The 27402-nt window shown below is 37.6% G+C and overlaps 4 protein-coding genes across 4 annotated transcripts; 3 read left to right on the forward strand and 1 right to left on the reverse strand.

Annotated features, from left to right (window-relative positions):
- Positions 1–649: 649 nt before the first annotated feature.
- Positions 650–3849, forward strand: LOC131768556 (lens fiber major intrinsic protein). Its single transcript, XM_059084277.2, has 5 exons — positions 650–769; positions 893–1189; positions 1997–2238; positions 2519–2599; positions 3069–3849. Exons 1-5 carry the CDS (start codon positions 742–744, stop codon positions 3204–3206), a joined length of 786 nt encoding a protein of 261 aa, XP_058940260.2. The 5' UTR covers positions 650–741; the 3' UTR covers positions 3207–3849.
- An 832-nt stretch (positions 3850–4681) lies between these two features.
- LOC131768602 (proton-coupled zinc antiporter SLC30A2-like) lies at positions 4682–9414 on the forward strand. The gene is made up of 7 exons (XM_059084327.2): positions 4682–4766; positions 5982–6128; positions 6362–6515; positions 6975–7194; positions 7673–7778; positions 7952–8086; positions 8700–9414. The coding sequence occupies exons 1-7, from the start codon at positions 4682–4684 to the stop codon at positions 8843–8845; spliced, it is 993 nt and encodes a 330-aa protein (XP_058940310.1). The 3' UTR covers positions 8846–9414.
- An 803-nt stretch (positions 9415–10217) lies between these two features.
- On the reverse strand, positions 10218–17491 carry LOC131768562 (uncharacterized). The gene is made up of 14 exons (XM_059084283.2): positions 17371–17491; positions 16717–16833; positions 15621–15684; positions 15106–15145; positions 14793–14835; positions 14498–14610; positions 13960–14079; positions 13006–13121; positions 12831–12907; positions 12653–12686; positions 12327–12472; positions 11740–11815; positions 11471–11592; positions 10218–10596 (listed from the first exon to the last, which is right to left on the reverse strand). Exons 1-14 carry the CDS (start codon positions 17488–17490, stop codon positions 10324–10326), a joined length of 1461 nt encoding a protein of 486 aa, XP_058940266.2. The 5' UTR covers position 17491; the 3' UTR covers positions 10218–10323.
- Positions 17492–17551: 60 nt separating this feature from the next.
- On the forward strand, positions 17552–25590 carry LOC131768546 (sodium/potassium-transporting ATPase subunit beta-1-interacting protein 1-like). The gene is made up of 8 exons (XM_059084266.2): positions 17552–17708; positions 17885–18022; positions 20429–20509; positions 21221–21352; positions 21662–21703; positions 22277–22337; positions 22617–22701; positions 23557–25590. Exons 1-8 carry the CDS (start codon positions 17655–17657, stop codon positions 23564–23566), a joined length of 603 nt encoding a protein of 200 aa, XP_058940249.2. The 5' UTR covers positions 17552–17654; the 3' UTR covers positions 23567–25590.
- The last annotated feature ends 1812 nt before the right edge of the window (positions 25591–27402 follow it).

A 27402-nucleotide genomic window follows, 5' to 3' on the forward strand; every position in this document is an offset into this window, starting at 1 on the left:
AGAGTGAGGGTCCTAGGAACGAGGTTGGCATGGACTTGGAAGCCAACCCTTATGACCAATAAGAGTTCTGAGCAATCAGAGTGAAAACCAATCACGCTTCAGTGCGACAATAAGGGTATGGACGTGGTTATGGAAAAAAATAAAACCATAAAATTTACAAGTTCGTTATATCCAACCGGTAAACATTTCTGTGCGGTCTTACTTGCTTACTGCTTATTTTTTAAATATTCTACAGTTCTAAAATTTTGTATTCACCCTCAGAACGTAGTTCCACACGCTGCAAAAGTGACCTGCACCACGAAACTTGCGATGCCAATAAAGCGAAACTTGAAGGAATTAAGCGAAATCAGGCGAAAAACTTGAGAAATTGGTCCGAGCTGTTCAAACTCAGACGCTGACGTCGGAAATCAGGCGGATGTAAATCAGTGTCTGGCCTATTTGATATAGATGTTTAGTTTTGAAGACTACGCGCGCGATCTTCAGTTTGCTTATAAAGGTGGCGGAAACATAATATGCAGTAAGAATAATTCGCTCTGTCTTTTATCCCGAATTAAACTTCTTATGTTTGCACAGCACAAGAGAACTTTTGTGGTCTCAACTATCCTTGATAGAATGTTGTTTGCTTTGTTGTTTCGATACAAAGGAATGCGAAAGACGGTAACAGGGTTGCAGAATGATAAACAATAGTGCATTTTGGGGTCGCAAATTAGACGGCAGAGTTGAGCGGAAACTTTTACAACAATGGGTTGCTCGCGAAACTTTCCTCGAGGTAAAATCGAGCAAAGTATTACGATTTGCTTGGACAAAATTGTGCTTTCTGAATGGCGTTCATCAAGTTAATTTTGAAAAATAGCAGAGTTTTCACTCAATAGGTTTTAATTGTCTTTTGCAGTTGGCCTAAGTGACGCATACTATGTGGATTTCTGGTTGGCTGTACTCGCCGAGTACTTGGCAACTTTCTTTTTCATGTTTGCAGTTTCGGGTTCCTCACTGAGATGGGAAGGCGCGCCTACAATTTTTCAACAAGCTCTTGCCGCCGGGTTTGTCACAGCTTCAATGATTCAGGCTTTCAGATCTGTGAGTTTGCCACTGGTTCATGCAAATCCAGTTGTGTCACTTGCTGCTTTCATAACCGGAGATGCTGGTTTCATACAAATGATTTGCTCAGTTGTGGCGCAGATTTTCGGAGGTAATTCAACATTCTTCGCGTTCTTTTATCCTCAGCGAAAATCAGTTTGTTTATAAGCCCAGGCAGCTCACCAACAAATTCACCTTGTTCGGGTCGTTCATAATGGGGTATCAAGATTTTGAGAGAATCGCTTGACCCCTAAAATGCAGTACTTTTGATTTTCAAGGTGTAACTTAAATATGCGCTCTTTTCATTGGAATTAACTGCTGTAAATTTTGAATTAAGCACGAAAACATTCAGATAACTAGGTCAAATGAACTTGCCTCTTCTAACGACCATGGCATGTTAAGTGTATACCATGTATCCGGCTGATTGACATTTTGTACAAAAATTCGATCAGCTTAAATAAAGAATTGGTTGTCATCAACTACGAATCTACGGCGAGTGCTAAGACTTGCAGTAAGGTGCTACTCTTTACTAAGAGCGAAATTTACCAAACATCGCTGCAACTCTCTGACTTGTCGGTCGCATAATTTCAATCTGCTTTCTTAACACTGACTTATATTCCACTTCCCGCAGATGATACGAAACTTGTTTTCGTTTATTAAGTATTCTTAAATTGGCCGAATGATAAGTAACCAGGCTGACTGAAAACGAAAAACAACTGAAATCTCGCTGAAACAATTTATTTCTAAACCAGAAAAGAATGATAATATGATAATTATTTTCAAGGTTTTGGAGTGTTTCTGTGTTTTTATCGCAATCAATAAATTTGATACTGGCTTTATTCTTTAAGGCTGCAATGGTGGCATTTTGTATCTTAGTATTCATTCATATATTTATTTATTTACTATTTATGATCGATAGCCATAACCGGCACTGGTGTTGTGATGGCAATAAGCCCTCAACACGCCCGAGGCAAACTTGGGGCGACTATACCGGCAAAAGAAGTGAGTGGTTTCCAGGCCTTCGGCGTTGAGTTGGTTCTGACGTCACTACTGGTACTGACTATGCTGGCTTCTATTGATGCCAATAAACAAGCAGCTCGCAGGGATTATGGGACTGCTGCCGCCATGGGCGTGGTCGTCACGGGCTGTTATCTCATTGCGGTAGGGTTCTATCGTGAACGGATTGCATTGCCCTATATTCAACATCGCTTTGTGATTGACCGAAAGACTCGCTTCACGCTCGATACAAATAAGATTGAAAATTAAAACTCTTTTCGATTTGCTTATTTGTGTTTTCTCACTCTTAAGGCTTTTTTTAATTTTTTTTTCTCCGATTGTGATATGATATTGGCTACTGGTAACATATGAAATAAAACATACATCTCTTGAATAGCAAGCAAAAATTTCTACACAATTTACGATATTTTTCCCTTGTCCTTAGCTACCGCTGACCGGCTGTGGACTAAATCCCGTAAGATCCTTGGCTCCTGCTGTTTTCACAAACTCTTGGGAACACCATTTGGTAAGTGCGCTTTCATTTACTTTGAAAAGGACCTTCCTCCGTCCATTCGGAGGAGAAGAGGTCAGATGGTCATATCTAGGTTAGAATCTAAACTGGGCCTTTGTACAGCGTTTTTAGGGGGAAAAGTTGTTGAATAAATTCCATGTTGCCGTGCGTCTGTTAATGAGTGACTGCTAGATGACGTCTGAAATGAAATAAGAACAAACAGGCAGCTTACGATGCGCAGCCGAGTGTGTCACTGATGTTCTCATCAAATATGAAATTTCTGTAATATATTGCTCAACAGACGCACGGAAAAATGAAGTCTATTTGTTTTGTATGATAAGAAGGCAGGATTTTGTCAATGGTAACGCCATCTGTGCGTCTGTCTTCTAAAAGATCATAAGTAAGAACAAATCAAAATGCCTGTGTAGCACAGGCGACTATATACAAGACTTTACTCACCCAGCTTGTTTTTTCTCGTTTCTAGGTTTACTGGGTAGGACCAATCTTAGGCTCTCTGTTGGCAACGTTTCTCCATTGCCTCTTGTTTAGGAGACGCGAATATAAGCGACAATCGCCAACTCCTCAGGATGAAAACGAGTGCGACGATGTTTTATCATCTTAAACTGTAAAAATCTTTTGATCATCCAACTCCTACGTAGCACACCTATTTCGGAGTCCTATAAATAACCGCAAACTTCTTTTTGTTCTTGATGAGACTACATTGGCAGTACATATCTTACATAAAGTTGATAACCTACATATCCTGGTTCGTTAAATGTTACGCTTTTAATTTTCAGAATATCAAACCGGAGCGACTAGCCGTTTTTTCAAAATTATTCGCGCATAACAATAGTTCTTTTATGATATTGAAAAACCTACTGATCGAATTTATTTGCTCTTAATCTCTTTCTTTCGAAGATTAAGTTAAGAGACTGTTTACCAAATATGGGCCTTAATTAACTCATTCCAAACAGAATCCGTTCAAAGTTCTTTTTTTCGACAAGGGATATAATTTTGTTCTTCGGGAATGATTAATGTGACCTGTTTTTCGCGTGTTGCTTAAATGCTTCGGTAGAGAATGAATAAGGACCGGATGTGGTGTTCACGTGTGTAAACCTGGTTCTAGGATTGGTTAATTCTGAGAGCGGGTGTGAGAAAGTAGACATACATAGGTACCAGAAGAAGTGAAGAAGGTACCAGCCTGTCAGCTTCGTTCTCTCCATGATGTATCATGCGTTTGCATTTTTTAATAAATTTTATCTACTAAAGTGAAAACTATGTCTCTTTCGTGAGTAATCGAGAGATTCATTTGCCTTCCTATTACTTCTGTAGCTCTTTGGAGCCTCACGGGGCACCAGATGTGAAATTTCCGTTTCGCGCACCCAAGCTTCCCCATCTGGGAAACTCTGAAGCGGTCTGGAATCAAGAAAACTGTGTTCTGAATGCTTTGAGCTTCCAAATCAGTGTGGGGGGAGGGGAGGGTAAAACTTTATTCCCCCGCGTTATTTTTAGTCATTCAGTTATGTGAGATAAGCAATTAATTTAACCACATTAACCGAATTATTTACGAGATGAAGTTTCAAAACTTCAAGGAGAATCTTTCCGGCTAAAACTAAACAGCTAAACGGATCTTTACAAACAAAAATTAAAATTTTGAAGTAACGTTACCCTGAGAAAGAGGTATATGACCCTGGCAATATGTCGGCGATCTGAATTGCAAAAAAACCTTGCCCAAAATCTTTTCCCCTCTTTGCTATGTTATTTTCGAAGATTCTAATGAACCAACTGGTGATTTGTTCTAAGCGCATGAAATTAAACTCGTCAACAGTTTGTCTTCACGAGTTCGACGGATGTCGTTATCAAAACCCAACCAAATTAACTCGCACTTGTTTCAAGACTGGCTTTGGCAATAAACTCAACGAGTTGGCAATAAACTCAACGATGCCAAATGAAAAAAAACGCCGATGGATGCATGAAGATCTCAGTTGCTGTGCACTTCACTAGGTTGTGATTACGAATGTAAACAGCAGGTGCCAGAGCAGGTTTTAAATCGACGAGTTCATCTCTGCTCCTAATTGTTTTTCAAGGCGATCAAAAATGAAGAAAGCTAAAGACGGGGCCACAAGAAGACTCAGGATCGCTAGTGTTCTCTGCTTGTTTTTCATGACTGTGGAATTTGTAGGTGAGAGTTCTCATTATTAAAAGTGTATTTTCTTTGGTAAAACACCGCCAGAATCACAGAATATTTTTACTTCAATTTATAAATCATGTTTACATCTGGTCTATTATAAAGGAACACAACATAACATGGTTTTTTTTCCCAGCCCGATCCCTGCAGCAAATAATGATTGCTATACATCATAATGAAACGATGCTTTTTAGCTGTGAGAAGCAAATTTCGTATACAAGGGCTACGCCAAATCTTGTACACATGATCTCACGCGCTCTGACGATTTAAATTGCACCAGGGCTTTTAATGGATGAATGAATGTGACACTTGATCAAGTGATAAATAGAACCTGATCAGAACACATGTACACAGAAAAATATGGTGCTCCAAGGGGAAACAAACTCTGAATTTGATGTGCATGCTAGAGCATTTACACTGAAATCTCATTGTTCATGTCGGCCTTGGCAAAAGCTATCGATGATCAATGATTCTTGCTCGAGTACCTCTTTCTTTTCTGGATATCAATGTTGCAGATCCAAAATTCACTACTTTGATTGTTTCCCACGAGATCAAAGACATGTAAGCATTAACTTATTAAATAAGCAAGAAATACTACGAATATTGAGACACAGAAAGTTTACGGGTAAAAAGAAATTGAATAACAAATTCCTGGCAAGCAACTCTTAAAATGATAAAAATCATATTGAGATAGCTTGCAGTCAATCAGTAAGGATAGAAATGGTACAACCCCCACCATAGCTAGATCTAGAGTTGCTGGTGCCTTACACAGAAACGTACATACAAAGTACTGCCGACACACCAATCTACGATTTAGGAGGTAATTCAAAGAAAAACATGCGCATCTGTATTCCTGGCCAAGTGCGCTTGGCTTGGAATATATATATATAAAAATAAAACGTGCGAAGGACTGGGTGACTGCTAGGTAACGATTACTTTTTTCAAGACCCTTTCAATCTTCTTGACGAGTGCTCTTCAATGATAGAGCAAACTTCATCCTTGACAAATTTTTCTCTAGAAAAATTTACTTTTTCAAAATCAGGCATAACGTGAGTCCTGGAAAAATTTTGTCGCACTTTTGCAGCTCCACTGCCTTAAAAACTTGTAGAGGAAAATTTGATGAAAGCTTGATCGCACACAAGTACGTCAGAGTATTTTCTAAGCATAAGATGATAACTTACGGCCCAAATTTCCTGTTTAATTTTTTAGGGGGATATTTTGCTAACAGCCTCGCTATCATGACGGACGCAGCTCACTTGCTGTCGGATTTCGCGGGTTTCATGATCTCGTTGTTAGCTCTGTGGGTGGCAACCAAGCCCGCCACTACGACTCTGTCTTTTGGCTGGCATCGCGCAGGTAAGATTTTTAAATATGTGTCTGCAAAGGCGTGAGAAAAATTCTGCATGCGAATGCAAACAAAAGCAACTTAAAGAGCTACTGGTGTGCTTTAATCTGTTCTAGCTCGTAGCCCAAAGTTTTCCTCGAGGTTAACAGATAATGTCCGCGGAAAAATTTCCGAGCATAGTTTCGCGCCAAATGGAGGCTATTGTTTTTATATTTGAAAGCTAACTTCTCACATCTGTTTTCAGAGGTGATGGGTGCAGTCATGTCCGTTCTGTTCATCTGGGTATTAACCGGAGTCTTAGTTTACCTAGCAGTTCAAAGAATTCTCACTAAACAATATGAAATAGATGCCCAAGTCATGTTACTAACTGCGTCAGCGGGCCTCATTATAAACATCCTGTAAGTTGCTAATTAATGTTTTCAAAATCTTGCAGTTTGAGACAAAGTGAACATGAGTTAAAGATATCTCATCGTTAGGAGATATATCCAATTTCGTAGACCTCTTTTACCTTACATAGGTCGAATCCTCTGAAAGTCCGCCATGATGTTTAATAAAAACATGCATACAGTCCTGTATGAGATGAACTCTTCAGTTAAATTCAGTTCCTTGTTTTGTTGCATTTAAAAAAGATATATCTGCTGCATATTTAAATTAAACGAAAGTGCAGCGTTTCTTTCAGCATGGCTTTCTCTCGCCTTTCGTTATCGTGACGTCACTATTCGTTACCATGGAGACTGGTATTCAATTTAGGCCCATTCCAATCCCTAATGGTGTCTACAAGAGCAAATTGTTGGCCAACAGACCCCCAATTGTAACATGATCCCAGCTTATATTTTGTCAAATTAATTGTGAACCAGATTAGGTGTCATACTTCATCAGAAAGGCCATGGACACAGCCACGGATCCCATCCTAAAAAAAAGAAAGGCAAAACGAAAAAGTCCCAAGTCTCACCATCAAGTTTCATCATTTTAGAAGAAGAGGAAAATGTAAATGTGCGAGCGGCGTTTATTCACGTACTAGGCGACTTCTTACAAAGTATAGGCGTATTTATAGCAGCTCTTCTCATTTGGTTTAAGGTAAGGTTTTTATAATGGCTTGGGTAGAAGACTGGTTTGTCGCGCGTGTTTTCACATATTCTCGTAAAGCTACTCGTCTCAGCTCACTGTGGACCACTGTGGACAATGATTTTCTCTTGTCACTTGATCTTAAGAAACCACGGGCTTAAGGAACGACCCAAATTCGGGCGAGCGAAAGGACATAGGAACCTGCACTCACGAAGTCACTATAGCGCTCGCTAACTCAATCCCGTAAACGTTTCCACGAACCAATTGCATCATGGGGAATACGGGAAGGCCTGACTTTTTCCAGCATATCTGCTAATATTTAACTTTCCATCGAGAAAAATTGGAAGAGACTGGTAACGAGTCCGCCAAGACAGTACATAGTTTTTCACACTTTTCATCTGTGAAACACAGATTTTAGAAAATTGGCCATGTCGTTTGTACCATATTTCAATGAGAGTTGAGTTAATATTGTATGTTTATTATTTTGCAGCCTTCATGGGCCATCGCAGACCCTATATGCACATTTGTATTCTCTCTGATAGTTTTAGGAACCACATTAGCTATTTTGAAAGATGCTTTAATTGTGCTCATGGAGGGTGAGTACATTACCATCTGTTTACAAAAGGGAGAAAACCAAAGAAACAAAGATAAAAAAAAGTTTAATCGTGAATAATAATTGTGAGTCTAAATATTAATTCTGAGAATCGAGACCCTCGGCGTCTATCCTTTTAGACAGCAAAATACAGATGGGTCTGTTTTCATTTTCTAGGAGTTCCAAAAGGGTTGAATTTCCACATTTTAAAAGCAAGCCTCTTAGACATCCCGGGAGTATTAGCTGTTCATGATCTTCACGTATGGTCCCTAACAGTGGGAACGACTGCCATAGCGGTTCATCTTGTCATAGGTGAGTTTTATGGAAATGTCCCATCCTTCTGGTCTAACAAATCTGGTTTAGCCAACTACTTCTTTCTCGAATCGGTCGAGATTATCCATCCGTCTGCCCTTTATTCTGTGCCTGTTGGCGTGTCTTCCTATGAGTGAGCTATTTGTCTAGTGTATTGGTCTATCCGTCTGGTCCCTGTCTTTCTGTCTGTCTATCCGTCGTCTCTCTGTCTGCCCGTTCGCCTCTATCTGTTTGACTGTCCGTTTGTCTGGCTATCATTCTGTCAAACCGACCGTCCGTCTGCGCATCTTTTTGTTCTTCTGTTTGTCTGTCGTTCTGACCAGCTGGTCGTCTATTTCTTTATCTACATGGTTTGCATGTTAGTCTGGTCTGTCTAGCTGTGTATCTGTTCAATGTTCTGTACAATTCTTGTCCATTTGTCTCTGTTTGTCTATTTGTCTTTGTCTGTCTGAGTACATTTTTTTTTCTATCGATCCGTCTTCAAAATGTTGAATATAAAACTTCTGCATGCAGGTAAATCTGAATTAGGAAAATGACATGTGGTCTTAAAGGACAATTTATAAACGTCATTAATTGTAGTCAAAAGCCTGTCAACGTTTCCATTTCTATTCAGATGATAGCTGTAGTTCACAAGCAGTTCTGGAAGAAGCGTCACGAATCTGCAGTCAAGAATTCGACATACAGCATAGTACAATACAAGTAGAGACATCGAGCGAGAAAACTGCCGAGTGTATTCAATGCGACGAACCTAGCAAGTGACAGCGTTACAGCACGTGAGGGATCTTGGGAAATATAGCCGCTGGACGGCGGAAGGCACGAACGTCGACTCTTATGAAGATGTAGGTCATATGATCGAGCTTGTTCCAGCTTATGCTTTGAGAAGATTCAGCAAAAATAGCTCAAGTTGGTCATTTGAAATTCGTGTCAATCTTCGGCCACTCGACTCTTTTACATTCTTGCTCAGTCTTTCTCGTTATTATACCTAACGCCCTTCTGTTTGAACTACATGCTTACGTTTCGTGGATTCCTTCACTTTAGCGACAGATCTCTACGGAGCAAAAAATTAAAGCAAAACGTCGACATTTAAAAAGATAGGAATGCATCGCCGCTCTTAATAATATTAATTGCTCTTCTCCAAGGGGGTCAGTTTGTTCATCAAGAACCTAGTCAACACCATCCGCGTCAACCGCTGACAGAAACAATACTTCTCCGAGACGGTTAAATTAGTATAACTTCAAACTGTGCTTCAAACAACTTGGTTTTGAGGTCTACTGAAGAAAACCTTACAAATGTGGTAACGTAACGGGAAAGATCAAAGGAAAGTTTTCTCCACATTTTAAATCTAAATGAAAGTCTAGACCCAAAACACTCGTAAAGTTTTCTAAGAAAAAGTTAACTTAAAAGCTAGTAAACAGTAAAGATTTCATCAAGATAGATATAACATGGGAGCCTCCGCTTAGGAATATTAAATTTTACTTCTCTTGATGTCATGGCTTTTATGTGTCCTAACTGTGTCCCGTGAAGGCAAACAAAAATTCTGCAGCTAGAGGTGGGATCAGTGAAAGACGTACTACAGAGCTCGAAATAACGGCCGGTCATGAGCAAATGTTCGGCCAAATATAGGCATAGCCCGGTCAACTCCTAAGATGGCCTGACATTTTGTCCGGTTGGTTAAGTACGTAGAGAACAATTCACTTCCAAGCTAGGATGCAATCATTTATTGTTATTATTAGCATTCCCGAAGAAAAAGAGGGAAAGACGATACTAACAGGCTAAGAACTTTTGATAAGTGACGGTGGTCGCAAATGTTAGCACGGTCATTCATCAATTATTTGTCATCGCAAATTTTATCGACTGAAGACGGTTTCGGTTTCAACACTATTGTCGGTTTTTAGACATTAGTGTCCGATTTTAGATACTTGTGTCAGATTTTTCTTGCATTCACTTCGAGGTTAATTATACATGTTTCATAAGCGGTGGCGTAATGCGTATTTTCCAGGCCAAAATTGGGTTGTTTCCGTGCAAAATTAGGTTTGACCGGCGCCAGCAGGAAAATAATTTCAAGTCTTGTACTAAAAATTTTGGAAAGAGAGATCAGGGGAAAGAGATGTCGAAGTGGTCCATCCCACCCATTCTACTCAAAAAATATCCCTTGCATGCAGAGCTTGCCAATTTTATTTAAATATTCACAAATACGTCTTCATTCGCTTATCTTAAAAAGGTTCATTTGTACATTATCATCTCCTCGATCTCTTGGTATCTGAGTCTCTGTTGTCGTAATACCAAACCCGTTTATTCCCTCCTCTGCGTTGCCTTCTGTCTCGTTCCACTCGTCGAGTCTCTTCATCGTCTCTCATCCCTCGTCTCGTACCATCCTTGAAGTCTGCTTTATTTTCGCGCTCCTCTTCAGGCATGTCTCCAACATCAGAATTATTACCAGTAATGCCGTGTTCTTCTTTGTACTGCATTTCTAATACGTGCATTTGCGTCTCGATAAGGTCTCGCATTACCTGCAAACAGAGGACCTAAGATAAAGGATTGCTTACAAAATAACAGCACAGGGTATCCCGTAATACCTTGGTTCACAAGCTGTCTTAATAAGAAGGCATAGGGTCACGCTTTATCTAGAAACTGACAGTTCGCGGTGTCACGCGTCGCCTTAGCTCACACGCTAGCTTGAATCAGGTGGCATAAGGTAACGCATTATCTATCAACAGACAGGTGGAAGTGTCACGGATTACCAGAGAACATACACCCTATTCAGACCGACAACGTAAAATGCATTTAGCATTACGTCACCCATTGCTAAGGCAGATTTAGACAGATTTATGGTACGAATTAAGAATTAAATCATACATTACCAGGGGTCCAATATTATTTTTTGCGAAATCCACTACAAGTGTCAGTTTAGCTTCGACAATGTATTGATAATTAGCCCTGTGACGGGGTAGAGGCAGTTTTGCCGCTGTATCCGTCTGTCTATTTCTCAGCGACGGGCACGTACGTATATACGTACGTACGTCCCGTCTGTCTGTTTATCTATCTTATCTTACCGTCTGCTTGTCTGTCTGTCCTAACGTTTGTGTTTAAGCGCGTGCGTCAGTCCGTCCGTTTGTCTGTCTCACCGTCTGCTTGTCTGTCTGTCCGTCCGTATGTGCGTAATCACGTGCGTCAGTCTGTTTGCCTGCCTATCTATCTCACCGTCTGCTTGTCTGTCCGTCAGTATGTGCGTAAGCACGAGCGTCAGTCCGTCTGCCTGTTTGTCTGTCTATCAGGATAAAATTTCAGACTTATAGAGAAATTATAAAGCGGATGTTCCTTACGTTTTGGGGATGGCTTAGATCAGATTTGAGTGTGGACCGTGATTTGACAGCCGATTCATACCTCAACAGCACTCCTTTTGGTGATGTGTACATTCTTCGCCCGGTAGCTCTGTCGCCGACGTTTGTAGTCACGCTGTTCAGCTAACACTTCAAAATGAGTTTTTGGTTGATCACCCTCTGTTCCTACATTACAAGAGCGTGACATAAATTAGTACATGACAAAAATTCGAGCGTGACACATTCGAAAACGTGCAAGATTCATTATTTCTTAACAAAAGTATTTTTGCAAGAAGCCTACTCATTTTCCGTTGAGCATGCCATTTTTCTTACCTTTAGACTCATTCGAGTCAGAAACAATTTCTAAATCCATCTCCTGTTTGTCTGTTTCTCGTTTTGCCTTTGCAGCCTGTAGAAAAAACAGAAGTCAAGACCGAGGAACCTGGTAACTAATTTTTACAATCAATAACAAAGCATATACCAATATTTAAGGCATGACTCCTAATCTTTCGAGTTCCCCTAACAGTTTTTTGGGTGAACAGAGGCATTATGGGTGGAAAGCAACTTGGCCAACAAGACAACAGAGTGATTCGGCCAGAGCTTGGACCCAAACCTCTCGAACAAGTGTCAAGAGCGCGCGGCTCTTTCCAGTTTTGAATTTTTTTCTGATTGAGAAGAGCAATTGGTGGAAAACAGAACTAAACCAATCATAGGGTTGAAAATGAAATAAAAGGCAAAGAGAAAGCGAATATCTCCCAGTAATCAGACGAACTCTTCATTTCTGTTGCGCAAACAATCGGGTATTTCGACTGTTACAATGTTTTGCTTTTAATAATTGGTGATAAACCATAAGACTCTACATACGGGAAAAAAACATTGCAATCTATCCGTTTTAAGTTACCTATTTCTTGGTAACAAACCTGTATCACGTGCTCATAGACAGTGAGCCGTTGTTGAGGAGAGAAATTAGATATTACTCGGTCCATCGGGAGAGGTGTTTCTTTCACGGGGCTTCCAACAGGTTCTGGGTGGTCCTGAACGTCTGTCTTTGTTTTAAAGCTATTGGCTAGAGGGAAGAAAAAATTGCAAACTCAGTTACTAAGTAGTAGCAGATAGGTTAATATTTCCGACTATAAATTAAGAAATAAAAAATAATTGTGAAAAAGGTATCAAGCATGTGCAAACACTACAGTTGCTTGTGACAAGCAAACTTCACATCAATTGAAGGAACGGTATCATGGCATACCTGAAGAATCTTGCGTCTTGTTTTCCATCGGAGACTAAGAGGAAATTAATATGAAGAAAGGAGGTAAGTTTCTTGTACGAGGAAATGCTTTTGAGAAGATAGGACACGAGAATTTTTCTGACAACAAAAAAATATCTGAAATTAGAGTAATGTATTGATATAACTATAGTATACTCACGTAGATGGCAGAGTTTTTCTCCTTGGTAACTGAAACAGCCAGAAACTTCCACAGGTTCAAAACAAAAGCCTTTGTTTCTAAAATAAGCATCAAGCAATGCAAGAGAAAATAAAAAAGTAATACTTAATACACAATGAGTTTGCAAAAAACCACAGGCCTAACAGAAGCGTCTTACCATCTCCTAGAAAATCTTTCAGCATTTCTTCCAATCCACTGGGATGAGCAACTTTCTCCTCTTGAAGACAGGACAAAACAAAATCCACCAAATGTTCACTGGCACCATCAACAGAACTGTTTCAAGGGAAAAACACTTATTTACATTGTAACATGCGCAACGTATGATAACCTGGCAAATGTTGTTACTTGCCAACTGACAGTATTCATACCTTCAATCAAGAAGCAGATTTCATTTTCTGACACCTTTACCCTTTAACTCCCAGAAGTGATCAACCTGAAACTTCTCCCTATAATATCCTTATATTATCCAGCAAATAGGTAATGAGAATATTCAAACTTATCACTTAGAAGTTGTCATCTTGATCTAACACCAAATTCTCATTACTAATTTACAGGGAAATATGTAGAAGCTAGAGAGGAGAGTTAACGATCAGATCTCGGGAGTTAGAGGGTTAAATGTCATAAAATTCCATAATTTCCCCCTAACTTCTCTGGATATTTTTTCCTTTTCTATAAGTCTCCATTGAGACTTTGGCCTAAAAATAAAGGTCAAATGATCAATTGTTCATAATATTTCTTGCTTTGTTGTTTTATGAAAAATTGTCTTAAGTCTTACAGGTTTTCCATGACTTTCTATGACTTTCACACTAACTTCAAAGGTTCTTGTAGTCTGGAAAATGATTTTCTTCAATTCTATGACTTTCCACCATTTCTATGAGACACCCCTGTGATAATATTTCATTTAGCTTGCCAGCATGCTCACATTAGCTCTGTGGCAAGTGAGAAAAAAGGCCATAAGATTTACGCAAACAAGCAAAGCTAGTCTATTGTAAACACCTAACAAAAGCCTCTGCCACACTTGCTTTGCTAGCTGACTGAAATCACCACCACTCGCCCAGCAGCTAATTAGAGCCTACTTGTTGGCTCAGCTGTTCATTTCCTGTAAGCATACCTCAAGTACTGAACTTGTGGTAAGTTCCCAATGATCCAAGTCTTGATTTCTTCTTGTGACAAAAGATGAAGCTCTAGCTGCAGTTGAGAGGATGGTATCACTTCCCATGCCATTATTGACCTGCAGCAAAGCATTCAATGATACATGTTGGAAAGTAAAAAAAGTATGGATCATGAGCTTAAAGGCCTATACTGTTGATTATCCAGGGCCACTTTCCATAAAATGTGAAGCAACTAGCAGCATTGCTAAAACCTGTGCCTGGGATGCTCCACAGCCCCCTGCCGTTTTTCAGGTTTAATTCAGCACAGAAAATTCACTGGTGCCCACTTATACTCTTGGATCGATGGAAAGAGGCCCTATGAGAGAACAAGACACGATGACCCAGCCAGGCCTCACACCTGGACTTGTAGTTCAGCAGTGCCTTATCCCTAACTCAATTGCATCTTTCACCCCACTGTACAATGCTATGACTATTTTGTGTCCAAAAGGCAAATGGAATGTACTCATACATGTATGACAGACTCAATCCACATCTCACCTTATCTCATGTACTGAATCATTGTGACAAGTCCTCCCATCAACCATCATGCTCTGAGTGTTATGTGCAGATCTTTCTTTTGGTGTCAACAAGGAACAACATGATGGTGCTGCCTACAAAACGACAGAAATCACCTGTGTATGTGTGTCAGATTTCATGCCCCAGTACAGGTATACATGTGCATGCACTGATTTCAATGTTTGGAACACAAAGCTTTTTGCCAAAAAAAACTTGTCAAAAGGAAAAAGAAAACAGCTTTATTGAGGATAAAACATGATTTTATTATTTTCCATACCTTGTTATCGACCCTGATGTGGACTCCAGTATCTAATTTGCCACTAAAAAGACCCATAAATTCAATGGAGAAAGAAGAAAGCATTTATAAAATATCAAAGGGGGATGTACAGAAAGCTTTAAAACTATTGGAATAGTTTCATCTATTATAATAATTCTATTATAAGATAGTATAGAAATCTAGACTTAATCTGAAAACCTGTCTCAGGCAAAATGGAACAAGTCAATATTGGTCTGTTCATCTTAATATACTATTTGCAAAAACTTTGTACAATTCATAACTGTACATAACAAATCATAATTTTGGCTCATACCTTTCATGGCCGTTTTTGAGAGAACTGTAGTGCTTTTCATCTAGTGTAGAAAAGAAATGATAAGAAAAAACACCCAAGTAAACAGCAATGTTAATGAAAACATTTCATGTTACTTTGTTGCAATGCTTTAAATCTTTAAGAGTGACTAGCATCCAATTTCTCCTTACAATATGTAAACCCTGAATTAAATATTAAAGTTGCAAGGATAAAGGAAATGATCATCAACTAAAGAAACTGACAGCATTTTAGGAAATGTATGGAGAACTGTATAGAGAATGTACAGACTGATCTTTGGATGTAAGGGGTTAAAAAATGAAACCAATGATATTCCTGTATGATTAACTGAGTTATGTAATCCAGCAAAACTTCTCAGCTTCATTTGTCTAGCATCTTGGCTGTGTCACAGACATGTGTCTACTTTCTGATGCTTGGGATTTTTTCACACATTTGAAAGAGGGCTTAACATAAATAATGGCATAAATGAACTTCTTAAATAGTTATGTATAATAAAGTACCTATAGAAATTGGTATCACTGCCTTGCATGTTTGGTAGAAGAATTCAGGGCTAGTACAGACATCCTGTGGATAGAGAATTGAAATTAATCCTCTAGGTGTAAGAATTATTATATAAAGTTGTTTATGTCCCCACTCAATTGTATCATGTTCATGCTTTGACCCTTTAACTCCCAGATTAAATTTGTCTTTCTCCTTACTGTCAACCACACAATTCTTATAATGTTAGTTCAGAGAATTTAGAATTGGATCAACTAATTATCTCCAAATTGATATTTTTCTTTATTCTCATCACTTATCTGGTTGATATCATATTGGTATTGTTAGGAGAAATTCTGTCTTGGTCACTCATGGAAGTTATAATAATAATAATAATAATAATAATAATAATAATAATAACAATAATAATAATAATAATATTTAATGAGGGAGCTCAACTCACCATGGCAGTTTTCAGTGGGAAATTAATTAATCAAATTAATTAAATTAATTACCTTAATTGATATAATAATAATAATAATAATAATAAATAAATAAAATGTGTTTATAAATAAATTTGAAGAGTCAAAATCTTAAAATCGATAATTAATCAAAATATCAAAGTTTAAAATTAATCACAATTTTTTAAAAAAGTTTTCAGCTGAATTTAAAAGTAGATAAGAGATGTGTTTCTTTGAGATCAGTTGGAAGACTGTTCCAGTCTTTCGCAGCTTGATAGACAAATGTTTGTTTACCCCAGTTAGTTTGAGGAAGGGGTAAACGAAGATCATTCAGACGTCTTGTGTTATATGAATGGACAGCTTGATTTTTGATAAAATTAAAGTTAAAGTCAGTTTCCCCAATCAGGCACTTGTGGATTGCAATGCAACGATGAAAAAAACCTTCTTGTGGAGAGTAACTTGAGATCTAAACTCCTCAGTGCTTTGGTTGATGAGCTTTGGGGTGGGTGCCCCAGCAGAACTTCAGCAGCTTTATCCTGTAGGATCTGTAATTCTGACATTATGGTTTCATTGTTGTTGTCCCCCCATATAACATCTCCATAATCAAAAAGAGGGAGGATTAGGGTATTGTAAAAATATTTACAGTTGTAAGACACACCTGAGGATTAATGTCCTTTGTTTTGTACTGGCAAAGAGATAAGTGTTTATTGAGTCTTGATGCTGGTATTCTGTGGCTGAAGTCATATGGACAGTGTATCAACTTTGAACTGTTGACCTTAGAAGAGAGAGCACTAATTTACACTCTTGTATGAACTGACTGTAATTTTGCATTAAAAATCATATCTTGTCATAAGGCAAATTAACACAGATTAATTGGTAAGATTGTAAAATCAAAGTTCCAATATATTTTTTTAATCCAAGACTGGACTTTTAAACTTCTGCAAGCAAAAATATTGAAAATATTATATACTTTAAAATTGTCATGTGGATTACGATTCTAATTGCTGCACACGCGTGTAAGCTTGTTGAGTGAGAATAACAAAATACATGTATCTTGAAATTATATATTCAAGACTGGGTGCGAGCAAACCCACCCTTTCACGTTCGCACAACATGTACCGGACACGGATGACGTAAACCAGAAGAAGCAAAGGGAAGCAACAACACAGTTGAAGGTTATAAAAAAACAATAGTGGGGAAAGATGTTTTCATTTGACTCTGCGCGCAGAATTAAACTAAGTAAATAAAATTATTTTCCTATATTACATTAAACAAGTACTCATGACGGGCTTAAAGGAAAGTCTCTCCAGACCTTCTTCAATAAATCTTCCTTTCTCCACTTAAAACGCGATAGAATTCTTTCCATTTCCGTTGCAGTATGAGTCACAAAGGAAGATATTTCCCGAACACAATGCTCCTTCTTCTCCGCCATCTTTGATTATAACTATTGGAGACTGGCACGAGTTTATTCCATATTAGGCATATGTCATATCCGATGGGAATTCGAAGGCAGAAAATAATATAGAGGAGTGTTGTTTAGGAATGCCTTGAAAATTAACGTTTCGTACTAACGGCGGTAGGTAATTCCAATCAAAAATGGGTTGCTGTGGCGGAAGAACCATCCTTTTCTTCATCTTAGTCCTTCAAATGGTACGTATCACGTTTCAAAATTTCTTGGCGTTGCATTCGGCCTGATTTGAAGACGTTGGCACGATAAGCTTATCAGGATACACAAGCTTATTTTAAGAACTCTTTAGAATAATAAACATTGATAACAGTGCCATCGCTGACTAATAATGTATTCTCCATTCGCTTTGTTTGTATAGCTGGTGGTTGTGGAGCGACAAGTTTTCGATTTCCTGGGATTCATGTGGGCGCCTATCATCGCAAATTTCATCCATATTGCTTTCCTCATCATAGGAATCTTTGGTGCCTATCAATACCGCTCTGCTTATGTTATAACGGTAAGAATTATTTGTGTGTATGTGGGGAAAAATTCACTAACTTCTAGCTGAGCGGATGATGATATAAACACTGAAGCCAAACACAAAGTTAACATTGCTTCAGCAATTAGTGTACAAAATTTTTGGCATGATTCCTTTGCATGACTCAACCACTTGCTGTTTCCATTGAGTGTACTTTTACACAATACATTTTTGTGCCGTGTAAGACCGAAAACTGCTCGATCCCTCCTTCTTTATTTCTAATAAGAATGACTAGACGTCTAGTAATTGTTGCTAAAAGATTTAGAACTTCGAATTTACGTCAGTGAGTATCTTCAAAACTTAGTCCTTCTGGAACTATTGATCCAATTGATTTTCCTCGTACATTAGCGTTGTCACTGATTACGTCAGAAGGGGGATAGATATTGTATTTAATGTTGTACCATCAACATCATAGGTCCAATTTTTATTACCTTCGTGAGTTACTGAAACGAGTTTTGCGTTACGTTCCAAAAATATCAATGTTATGCAAATCCTGTTAAGTAATTTGAAATACCCTATTGGCTGCTAATTTCCTCTACTATATTCCTTACACATTATTTCCCTTTGAATACAGACCACAGCATGTGGTATTGTTAATAAAGAAGTCTGAATAATAATTTTCTTATGGTTAAAAATGTCATAACTCTTTGCTAAGGATTTTACTTGTACTAAAATTTATTCATGATCCAGTCACGTTTATTTTAAGTATTCTACAATTTCAAAATTGTCGACATGTCAATGAGGTGAATTGTGCGTGAAAATTTGATTAAGATAATTACAATAGACAACATTTTTGCAAAAGTTCTTTTTGAATAATTTTGTATGAAATCATTTAACTTAGAAAATAGTTGATGAATGAAATGTTGAATTTGGTTGTAATATCACAGTTTATATAGGGTAGAAAAATGTTTTCATTTGAATATTTGGCATGATTTCTGCACAGCCCCACACTTCATTATGCATTCAGTTCTTGGATAAAGAAAACAATGACTGAAACAATAGATTCCCTAAAGCTTTGTTTTAGAATAGTGTTGGGTCATGTGCAAACCATGTATTTGTTGTGGTTCAATTTTATCCTTGGTTCAGATTTTATTCTCTTTTGTTTTTGGGTATTGTAATGTATGATAATGAGTTTGAAACAAGGGAAAATTAAATTTGAACCAAGGATAAAATGGAACCATGTCTTAATGTCTTTAAGCCAGTTTTTGGTACAGAGATATTGCAAGCTAATTTTATTTCAACATTTTAACAGAAAAATCTATTTTTCTTTGCTATATGATTATATTTTGTAATTATTGTATATGTAGGTAATTTGGTGTTAACAACTAGGTTGAAAACGTAAATTAGCCACCGTAAAGAGTAAAAAAGCTGACGTTTGGAGCGTTAGCCCTTCGTCAGAGCACTTGGAGGAATTGTGGGTTGTGTGTGGGTTTATATGCAGAAAGTGGAGCTAGTCAGTCACCTGTTTCGCTGATGGCAGAAGACGAAGACAAAAACAGGAAGATGAAAGACAAAGATGAAAGATGAAGACAAAAGCGAAAACAGGAAGATGACTAGGTGACCGATTCCGAGAACACCTTCATGACGTGGAAAGAAATGACAAGGATGCATCCAAACCAGTCACTAGACACTTTAATCTTCATAATCATTCTAAACAGCATATGGCAGTTTGCGGCCTTTCCTTACATTTAGGCAGTTCGGAAAGCCATAAAACACTAGAACAAAAATTTATCTTCCAAATCGGCACTCTTAATCCACACGGAATCAATGAGCGCCTTTCATTCAACTAATTTATTCCTGTTTTCTCATCACAATATTCCCACCAATGGCGTAGCTCCACTTTCTGCATATAAACCCACACACAACCCGCAATTCCTCCAATCACTCTGTCAAAGGGCGAACACTCGAAACCTTAGCTTTTTTACTCTTTATGGTGGCTAATTTACGTTTTCAACCCAGTTGTTAACACTAAATTACCTGCTATACTCTCCCACTGACGTAGCACCACAGTTTCTTTAGAAACTTACTCCTTTATTCATTTATTGTATATGTATATTACTACACAGATACTTTCTGATGGACAATGATAATTGCTTTGAATAATTAACCCCTCAACTCCCTTGAGTGACCAAAACAGCATTTCTCCTTACAATATCAGTACAATATTCAGCAGAAAAGTAATGAGAATAAAGAAGAAGATCAATAAGGGGACTGCTTGTTGATCCAATACCAAATTCTGTGAAATAACATTATAAGAATTGTATGGCAGATAGTAAGGAGAATTACTGATGCAATCTTGGAGGGAAAGGGTTTACAGGGTAAAGCAACTTTTTGTAAGCAATATATGAATTCCTGTTGATTTATTTTCCTCGTTTTTTATTTCAGTACTCAGTTTGGTGCCTTATTTGGTTTGGAATTAATCTCACTATCATGTCTTTGTATCTGGAAATTGACAGACTGACGCATGTAAGATTACAGTTATGTTTAGCTTAATGGTTTTTATGAATTAATGTTATCATCATCCAAATGATTGTCACCTAGTTTTTCAAACTTCCAGCCTTTGTTTGAGGTTTTTGGGATTGTAAGTTCTTAAAATTGTTTTTCGATTATACATTTAGTGCATTTGTTATAAGCATGCAACAAATATTGTAATTATTAATGAATGCAAGTTTCCTGTGAAGACTAAAAACCCAATCAGTTGCAATGTCAGGTCAGATGCTCGACTAATAACTGAGCTGTATGTATACCTGCCATTTACATCTAGTAGGTAGCCTAGCCTCGAACAATGTCCTGTACATGCTTTATAATACTACAAGGACCAGTTATAGTATGTTCAAAATTTTTCTTCTGAAGAGAAGGAAAGAATGATGGATATTTTTAAGCTGAGTTGTCATCTTTGGCAAGGGACAAACACAAATCTGATCTCTCTAATTTGCAAAGTCTAGTTTCGATTTTTGGTTTTTGGGTCTTCCAAGAGATCTTATTTGGTCTTGAATGCTGAAGCTAAGTATTTGTCAATAGTGATACAAATGTGCAGAATATAAAATGTTTGTAAATAAAATTAATTTAAAATGTTTTCTGTTCTCTGGTTTACCTGTAATTAACGGACTCTTCCATACACTCAAAGTGTTTCAAAATGTAACTGTATTTTGCTCTTTGCTTGTGTTAATTGTGTAGAAAGATGATTGGTTAAGCCTGAAAACTGGTCATCAGAGCTGGTGGGCAGAAAATGGCATTGGATGTGAAACTAAGTCTTCAACAAATGATAGTACTGAGAGTCCAACAGATGGGTGCTTACTTCTCTTCACGGTTAGTATACTGTACCTGCTATCCTATTGCATGTAAAATTCTCTCTAAGCATATAATTATTTTTGATGATTGTCCTCAATCGTTTTGGCAACTCTTTAAGGTTACTGATGGTGTTTTAAGAATGTAGGGGATTGTAAAAATTAGATTCAGAGAAACCAATAAAATGAGAAATACTGATGGTGAACAAAGATAAGAGAGATCTCCCAAAAAGGTTGATTAAATGTAAAGAAGAGAATTGCTCAGTTGCCTGAATCCTTTGCTGCATTATGTTGAAAGAAACATAATTATTGGTGGTATTTTTGTTTGTAGTATGTGGAATCAGTTCAAGCTGCGGCAGAATGCATATTGGCAGTAAGTAAACAGCACACTTTGCACCACATACACAATAATTATTCCTGTTCCTGTTTTAGAATTAAATCAATTACTGAAAGCAGTGAATGGTTCTGATCAAATTAACTTATTTGAGACTTTTTTTTTCGGGGGGGGGGGGGAAGAGGGCTTCAAATAACTCTGTTAGAAGAAGTTTTATAATTCTTGTTTGTTCTTTTAGGAGCAGTGGGATGCAGAGTCAGTGGGAGTCCTGCAAGCCCTCTTTCCCCCCCCCCCCTCCCCTCCATTAACTTTTAGGCTCGTCTTGATAGTAACTCTCTCTACTGTACATCTGCCGTGTACATAATCTGTAATGTTCATTTAGAGAATATAATAATGAATCAAATAGTATCCTCTGGTTGATATTTTGTTTTCTTCTGGTGACATTTCTGCTGGATATCAAATTGCTGTTGTAAGGAAAATTTCATTCTTCATCACCGCTGGGAGTTAAAAGGATTATCCCTGCCTGCCATGCAGTAATGTGTAATGTATGGGAAAGACTGTACAATCGTATATCTCCAACCATTTTTACTGACTGCTGTTTTTACTATTTAGTTTATAGGTTTCTGGTTAGGCTGTTGGGTCTCCAGGTCTTTTACAGACGAAGATGACCATTGTAAGCAAGTCCTACTTTTGTGTTAAAAATTGAGAAATTTAGTCTAAGAGCTTTTTTAGGTTTACCCAAATGTAGCAAGTTTTAATAATCTCTTGCTACCTTGGCAATTGCTTTTGGTGTGATGTTTTTAAAGTAAGTTCAAAAGAAAGGTATATTTAAACTATGCACCAGAATCTTCATGCTATGACTTTTATCGTCATCATCAACAACTATATATGAAATTTTGAAAATGACACAGTAGTCTTAATTTATTTTGATTGTGTCATTTCTCTGTCATAGTTGACTTCATTGGTGGTTTTGATTCTAATTCTGCTCACCACCCACCTTCAAAATCATCGCGAATGCAAATGCAACCAATATATATGTAAGTGTTATGTTAGTTTACTTCAATTATTAGCTCAGTTACGAAACCTCAATCAGATTGCACACACCAGGAAGCTCATTCTCCTGCACTTTTCTCCAGTTTATTGAGCTAAGATTAGTACCACTTTTTATAACCCCACCCCCCCCCCCCACCACCCTCCTGGATGGGATTCTAGTTCTTCTCAGGTTACACCCCAATGACTTGTCAGGTTTTCCTAGCAGCAGGGTTTGTACAGCTCCTGGAAAGTCCTGGAAATCTGCTTGAATCAAGCAATGATAAAAGTGTTTAGAAATTACAGAATAAGAAGTGCATCTAGAAATACTTAACGAGAACTGATTTAGAAATCTTGGGAATGAAAAGGTTTAAAGAAAAATTTGGAGTCAGAGAAAAATCGATCTGAGTCATGGAAAAGTCCTTGAAATTTGGTTATTGAAAAGGGTGGACACTCTGCGGCTCACCAGTTCCCATTCTTACACCACCTCTGGGGGAGAGAGAGGCAATCTTATAATAACGCCCTAGAACAACCGTTACTAAGGGGGCACTTTCAAGGTGAAAGTTCTGGTTAATTGGTTGTCTCAAAAATTTTTTTTATTTTGCACTTTGCAGTTTTAGTATTCAAGAATAAGATGTTAATAGCTTCCAAGTACACTTAAAAAAATAAATCTAGAAACTAACAGATTTCACTACCATTCTTTAGATTTAGAATTAGACTTATGGCTGGTAAAGTTATGGGGTCTTTTAAGTAACAGCCTCAAAACTGCAACCTTGAGTCACTTGTCACCTTTTTTTTTTTATCATCTAGATTTTTTGCTGACTTGATGCAATTGCATGCCTTTGTGTTTTCTTTATGTATAGGTCCACTTGAAAAAGAAGTAAATTTTGTTGAGAAGTGATGACTGCCCCAGTGGAGTGGACATCAAAAAAGTATTAGCTGTAATTTAATTATTGTAAGTTTTAGTCAAGAATTTTCAAAGTTACGGAAGAGAGCTTGGAAGTCAATGCTGAAGGTCTGATGGGTTTTTGCTTTTATATGAGCAGAGCTTAGTGCTGGCATTCTGGTTAGGCTTATCAGACTGCTGTGGTGCATATGGTTTGGGTAACCTGTGATGGGAGCGGTGGAAAGGCAGCTGGTGCCAATCCAGGTTTAGAATACAGCCTTTGGTTTGACTTAATGGATAAGGTTATGTTGGGGTCAATGTCTTATACTGTTGAATCCTAATTTGAGACATGCAGAAACATCACTTGACTGTTTTAGAAAAGCTGTAAAAGAGAACAAATTATCTATTATACTAACCCTGGGTCAGCTTAACCTTTAAACTCCTAGGGATTGACATGTAACTTCTCCCTATAATATCCTTGTATTATTCAGCAAACAGGTAATGAGCATACTCAAACTTATCAAATAGCAGTTGTTTTTTTGATCTAACACAAAATATTCTTGTCACTGATTTACAACAAAAGGTGTAGCAGCTGAAAGGGAGAATTAACAATTAGATCTTGGGAGTAAAGGGGTTCCTTGTAATCATATTGTAAACCACTTGGCCCAGAGATTTTATGAAAAGCAATGATGTAGCTCATGTAAATTAAACAAGTCAATTTAATCAATTATTCAATAAATGCACGTTAGTGTTTCCCTTGTAAAATTTTTATTAGGTTTGAATGTATTAGATTCCCAGTGTGCAATTATAATCATTCTAGTTACAGTTGTTCCACGTGTGTAAATAATAGTGAATTATTATAATTTTAATCTCAATATCTGTGGACCCATGTGTCAACTTTCTTGAAATGACGACAACTAATGTACATGACTGTTAAAGTATTGACTTGATTTGCCTCAATTGGACAGAGTTCCATTTTTAGCCTAAACATCTATTTGGAGTGGTAAGAAGTTTTATTGCTTATTGTGGCTTTCTCAAAAATGTATGCACTTGTTGATGTGCAGCACATGATGGTAGAAGGTTTTTCACATGTTGAAAGTTATCAAATTCTTTCTACATGCCGGTCAAGATTGTAGGGATTTTCTTTTTTGCTGTCTACTGAGGTCCCATTAATAACTAAGTGTGATAAACTTGATTTTTGTAAAAGAAAGTATTACTGTAACTATGAGCTTCACTTTTTATAAATCAGTTTAATATGTAACATTACCTTCTCTCTTTTATTATCTTTTTCCATTTGTATCTTATGTAGTTGTTCGTTAATGTTCATACCCAATAATAACTTTTTAAAACATGAACAATGTCTGAACCGTTTTAGTTTGAACTATCTAGTTAAGCTAACTTTAAAATAACACTTTCAATACTTCAGATTTATGGTAGCTGATAGTTAAGGGAACAATTATTTTTTTCGGTTATTTCGTTTTCCTTCAGTCAGGGAGTATATCTTTTCCTCAGCAATTGTGAGGTGTTTTCATCATAGAAATAGGCAGTAAAGAAATTTAGTATTTACCTTACATTAGTTGCTATAAATTGAATATCGTGTCCGATGTTCGTTGCTGCCATCTCACCAAATGAAAACGTTATGTTACGGGACAGTGTTTAATATTTTGGAAAGGCATAGAGATGTATATACACTTAAGTGTCTCACAGGGCCAAGAATTAAATATTGTACGAACTTAGTTACTTAAACAGAAGCAGATACGAAGTGTGCTTCACATAACCCGAGTCGAGTCGAATGTAACATTATTTAGTGCAGAAAGTATGTTATTTTATTTTCATTCGTTTGGTTTGTCTCTCTTTCCATCATTCTTTGTTCACGTAATTCACCCTAACTATCCGTATCGTCTAAATGCGCTGTTTAACTCATAGATGGTGTTCATTTTGTTTCTGAGTTTGATTCATTTGCTATTTTTTCTTGCTTTTTAATACTGAATAAACTGGATAAACATTTATATATCGTTGTAGTTCTTTTTCATTTTGTAAATATAATGAATATTGACTGACGAACTGATTGGCTTCGTAGATTCCCTAAACTACTGACCACACTTTTTCAGTGACCAAACGACGGACAAGCAGCCAAGAAGAACTTAGATAAATCTAAATTGACGGCGGCAAAAACGAAAAGGTACAAACTGCCAGCTCGCCTTTACTTCCAAATCTTATTGGATAAGAATGTTTCGCGTGTTTCTGAGTTAATCGTGGAGTATGGCATAGAAAAAAAGATTGAAAGTTAAAGATTCGGCAATTCGACAGGTCTGACTGATTAATTGACATCTCGTCCCGAGAGCCTCTCGTTTTCATGACCGTTACGGGTGTGACTAGATCGCTTGTTTCTCCGGCCAGGTGACCAAGAGGAACGAAGAATCTGGAAACGGGAAAGAACGACCGACTGAATGATGGTTGATATCGTAAAAAAAATATCTTAATAAACTATTTCAATATTGTAAGATAATCTTAAATGTCCGCGGCGGTCGTCATGTAAAATTAGACATTTTCAGATTAATCGCAATTCATTAAGATTGAACGGATAAAGAGATATCAAGAAAATTATGCCGGCCAATTTCCGTTTATGGCATTTGTTTCTTCCTTGTTTAACTCCAGTCTCCGGATAGAAATTGCAGTTCGATTGTTAATAGAATATGAAAGAAATTCATCCACTTCTGTTCTCTGTCGACTACAGAAAAGAATGGATTTCAGCGCTCTTCGATATTGCGATAGCCGCCAGGCGTAAACTAGCGGATCGATTGCAAACTTAAGAAAGAGAATGCCATTGGCGAATAGCATTGCAATTCCTAACTTTACCATTTGAACGGATGGGGTTTTTATAACCCAGTGTTGAGCCAAATAAGAAATAACCGTGACTGGCATGGTGCAAGCGATAATGAAAGACAGTAGTAACAGATTAACCACAATGAATTGTCTTTCTCGGCTGACTCTACCCCGTCGTTGTTGTCCATGCGTTGAATTGGTGGGTCTCCATGAATGCAAACGCCTCATTTGTTGCCTAAATGCTCTGAACAGGCAAAAATAGGCAACAGTTAGAAGGATGAGGCTGCCTGTAGTGTTGAAATAGAGATCAATTTTTAAAAACGTTTTATGCGATGCTTTAATCTTGCTGAATAACGAAAACATCCCAGAATATGCCCATGTTAAGATCACACTTGTTTGAACTCTTTTCTTGGTCAAAAACGCTCGGTGCTTGTGCGGAAAGCTGATAGCCGTGAATTGACACCATGTGAAAAGAAGCAAAATGATGAAAGAACTGTTCATTGTCACCATAGAGATATGCTGACCGATTTGAGCGATCTTTTTAAGATTTGAAATATAGAAGAAATCACGGTTTTTGTAAGCTAAGGACGAAGAGATAGAATACCAAGCGTACATCGGACACGCTGTCAGTCCTGTAAGAAAATCGGCCGCTGCTAAACCAATGATAAAAAAGGTAGTTGGTGTTCGAAATGATTTAAAGGGGTCTCTCCAGATCGCAAGCAAAAGGAGACCATTTCCAAAAGTGGTTATTACGGATAGAACAGCTAAAAGGATTCCCAATATGATGCTCAGCTGATGATAAGTTTCCACAAGCTGGATTAAATCGAGTCTGGTTCGCAATGATTGCGTAGAATTCATTGTGGAGTTCATCTCATGAGCACAGAAGTCGCTGATGCTGCGGAGATTGTTACAGAGCGATGAATTTGCTGTTAATCACCAGGACGATTTTTTTTTCTACCGTCAAAATGTGAGACAAGTTCTTGAGCTAATTTTGGCC

This window comes from Pocillopora verrucosa, chromosome 5, assembly GCF_036669915.1.
Source record: "Pocillopora verrucosa isolate sample1 chromosome 5, ASM3666991v2, whole genome shotgun sequence".
In the NCBI taxonomy this organism is placed as follows: domain Eukaryota; kingdom Metazoa; phylum Cnidaria; class Anthozoa; order Scleractinia; family Pocilloporidae; genus Pocillopora; species Pocillopora verrucosa.

Excerpts from the sequence above, each read along its gene's own strand:
- LOC131768556 (XM_059084277.2), top strand. The coding sequence starts at position 742 with ATGGGTTGCTCGCGAAACTTTCCTCGAG. Across the intron at positions 1,190-1,996 it reads TGTGGCGCAGATTTTCGGAG|CCATAACCGGCACTGGTGTT; the intron begins GTAATTCAACAT and ends TATGATCGATAG. Across the intron at positions 2,600-3,068 it reads ACTCTTGGGAACACCATTTG|GTTTACTGGGTAGGACCAAT; the intron begins GTAAGTGCGCTT and ends TCTCGTTTCTAG.
- LOC131768602 (XM_059084327.2), top strand. The coding sequence starts at position 4,682 with ATGAAGAAAGCTAAAGACGGGGCCACAAGAAGACTCAGGATCGCTAGT. Across the intron at positions 6,129-6,361 it reads TTTTGGCTGGCATCGCGCAG|AGGTGATGGGTGCAGTCATG; the intron begins GTAAGATTTTTA and ends ATCTGTTTTCAG. Across the intron at positions 6,516-6,974 it reads GGCCTCATTATAAACATCCT|ATTAGGTGTCATACTTCATC; the intron begins GTAAGTTGCTAA and ends ATTGTGAACCAG.
- LOC131768562 (XM_059084283.2), bottom strand. The coding sequence starts at position 17,490 with ATGGCGGAGAAGAAGGAGCATTGTGTTCGGGAAATATCTTCCTTTGTG. Across the intron at positions 15,685-16,716 it reads CAAAGGACATTAATCCTCAG|GATGTCTGTACTAGCCCTGA; the intron begins GTGTGTCTTACA and ends CTCTATCCACAG. Across the intron at positions 14,080-14,497 it reads GATTCAGTACATGAGATAAG|GTCAATAATGGCATGGGAAG; the intron begins GTGAGATGTGGA and ends GCTTTGCTGCAG.
- LOC131768546 (XM_059084266.2), top strand. The coding sequence starts at position 17,655 with ATGGGTTGCTGTGGCGGAAGAACCATCCTTTTCTTCATCTTAGTCCTT. Across the intron at positions 17,709-17,884 it reads TCATCTTAGTCCTTCAAATG|CTGGTGGTTGTGGAGCGACA; the intron begins GTACGTATCACG and ends TTGTTTGTATAG. Across the intron at positions 18,023-20,428 it reads GCTCTGCTTATGTTATAACG|TACTCAGTTTGGTGCCTTAT; the intron begins GTAAGAATTATT and ends TTTTTATTTCAG.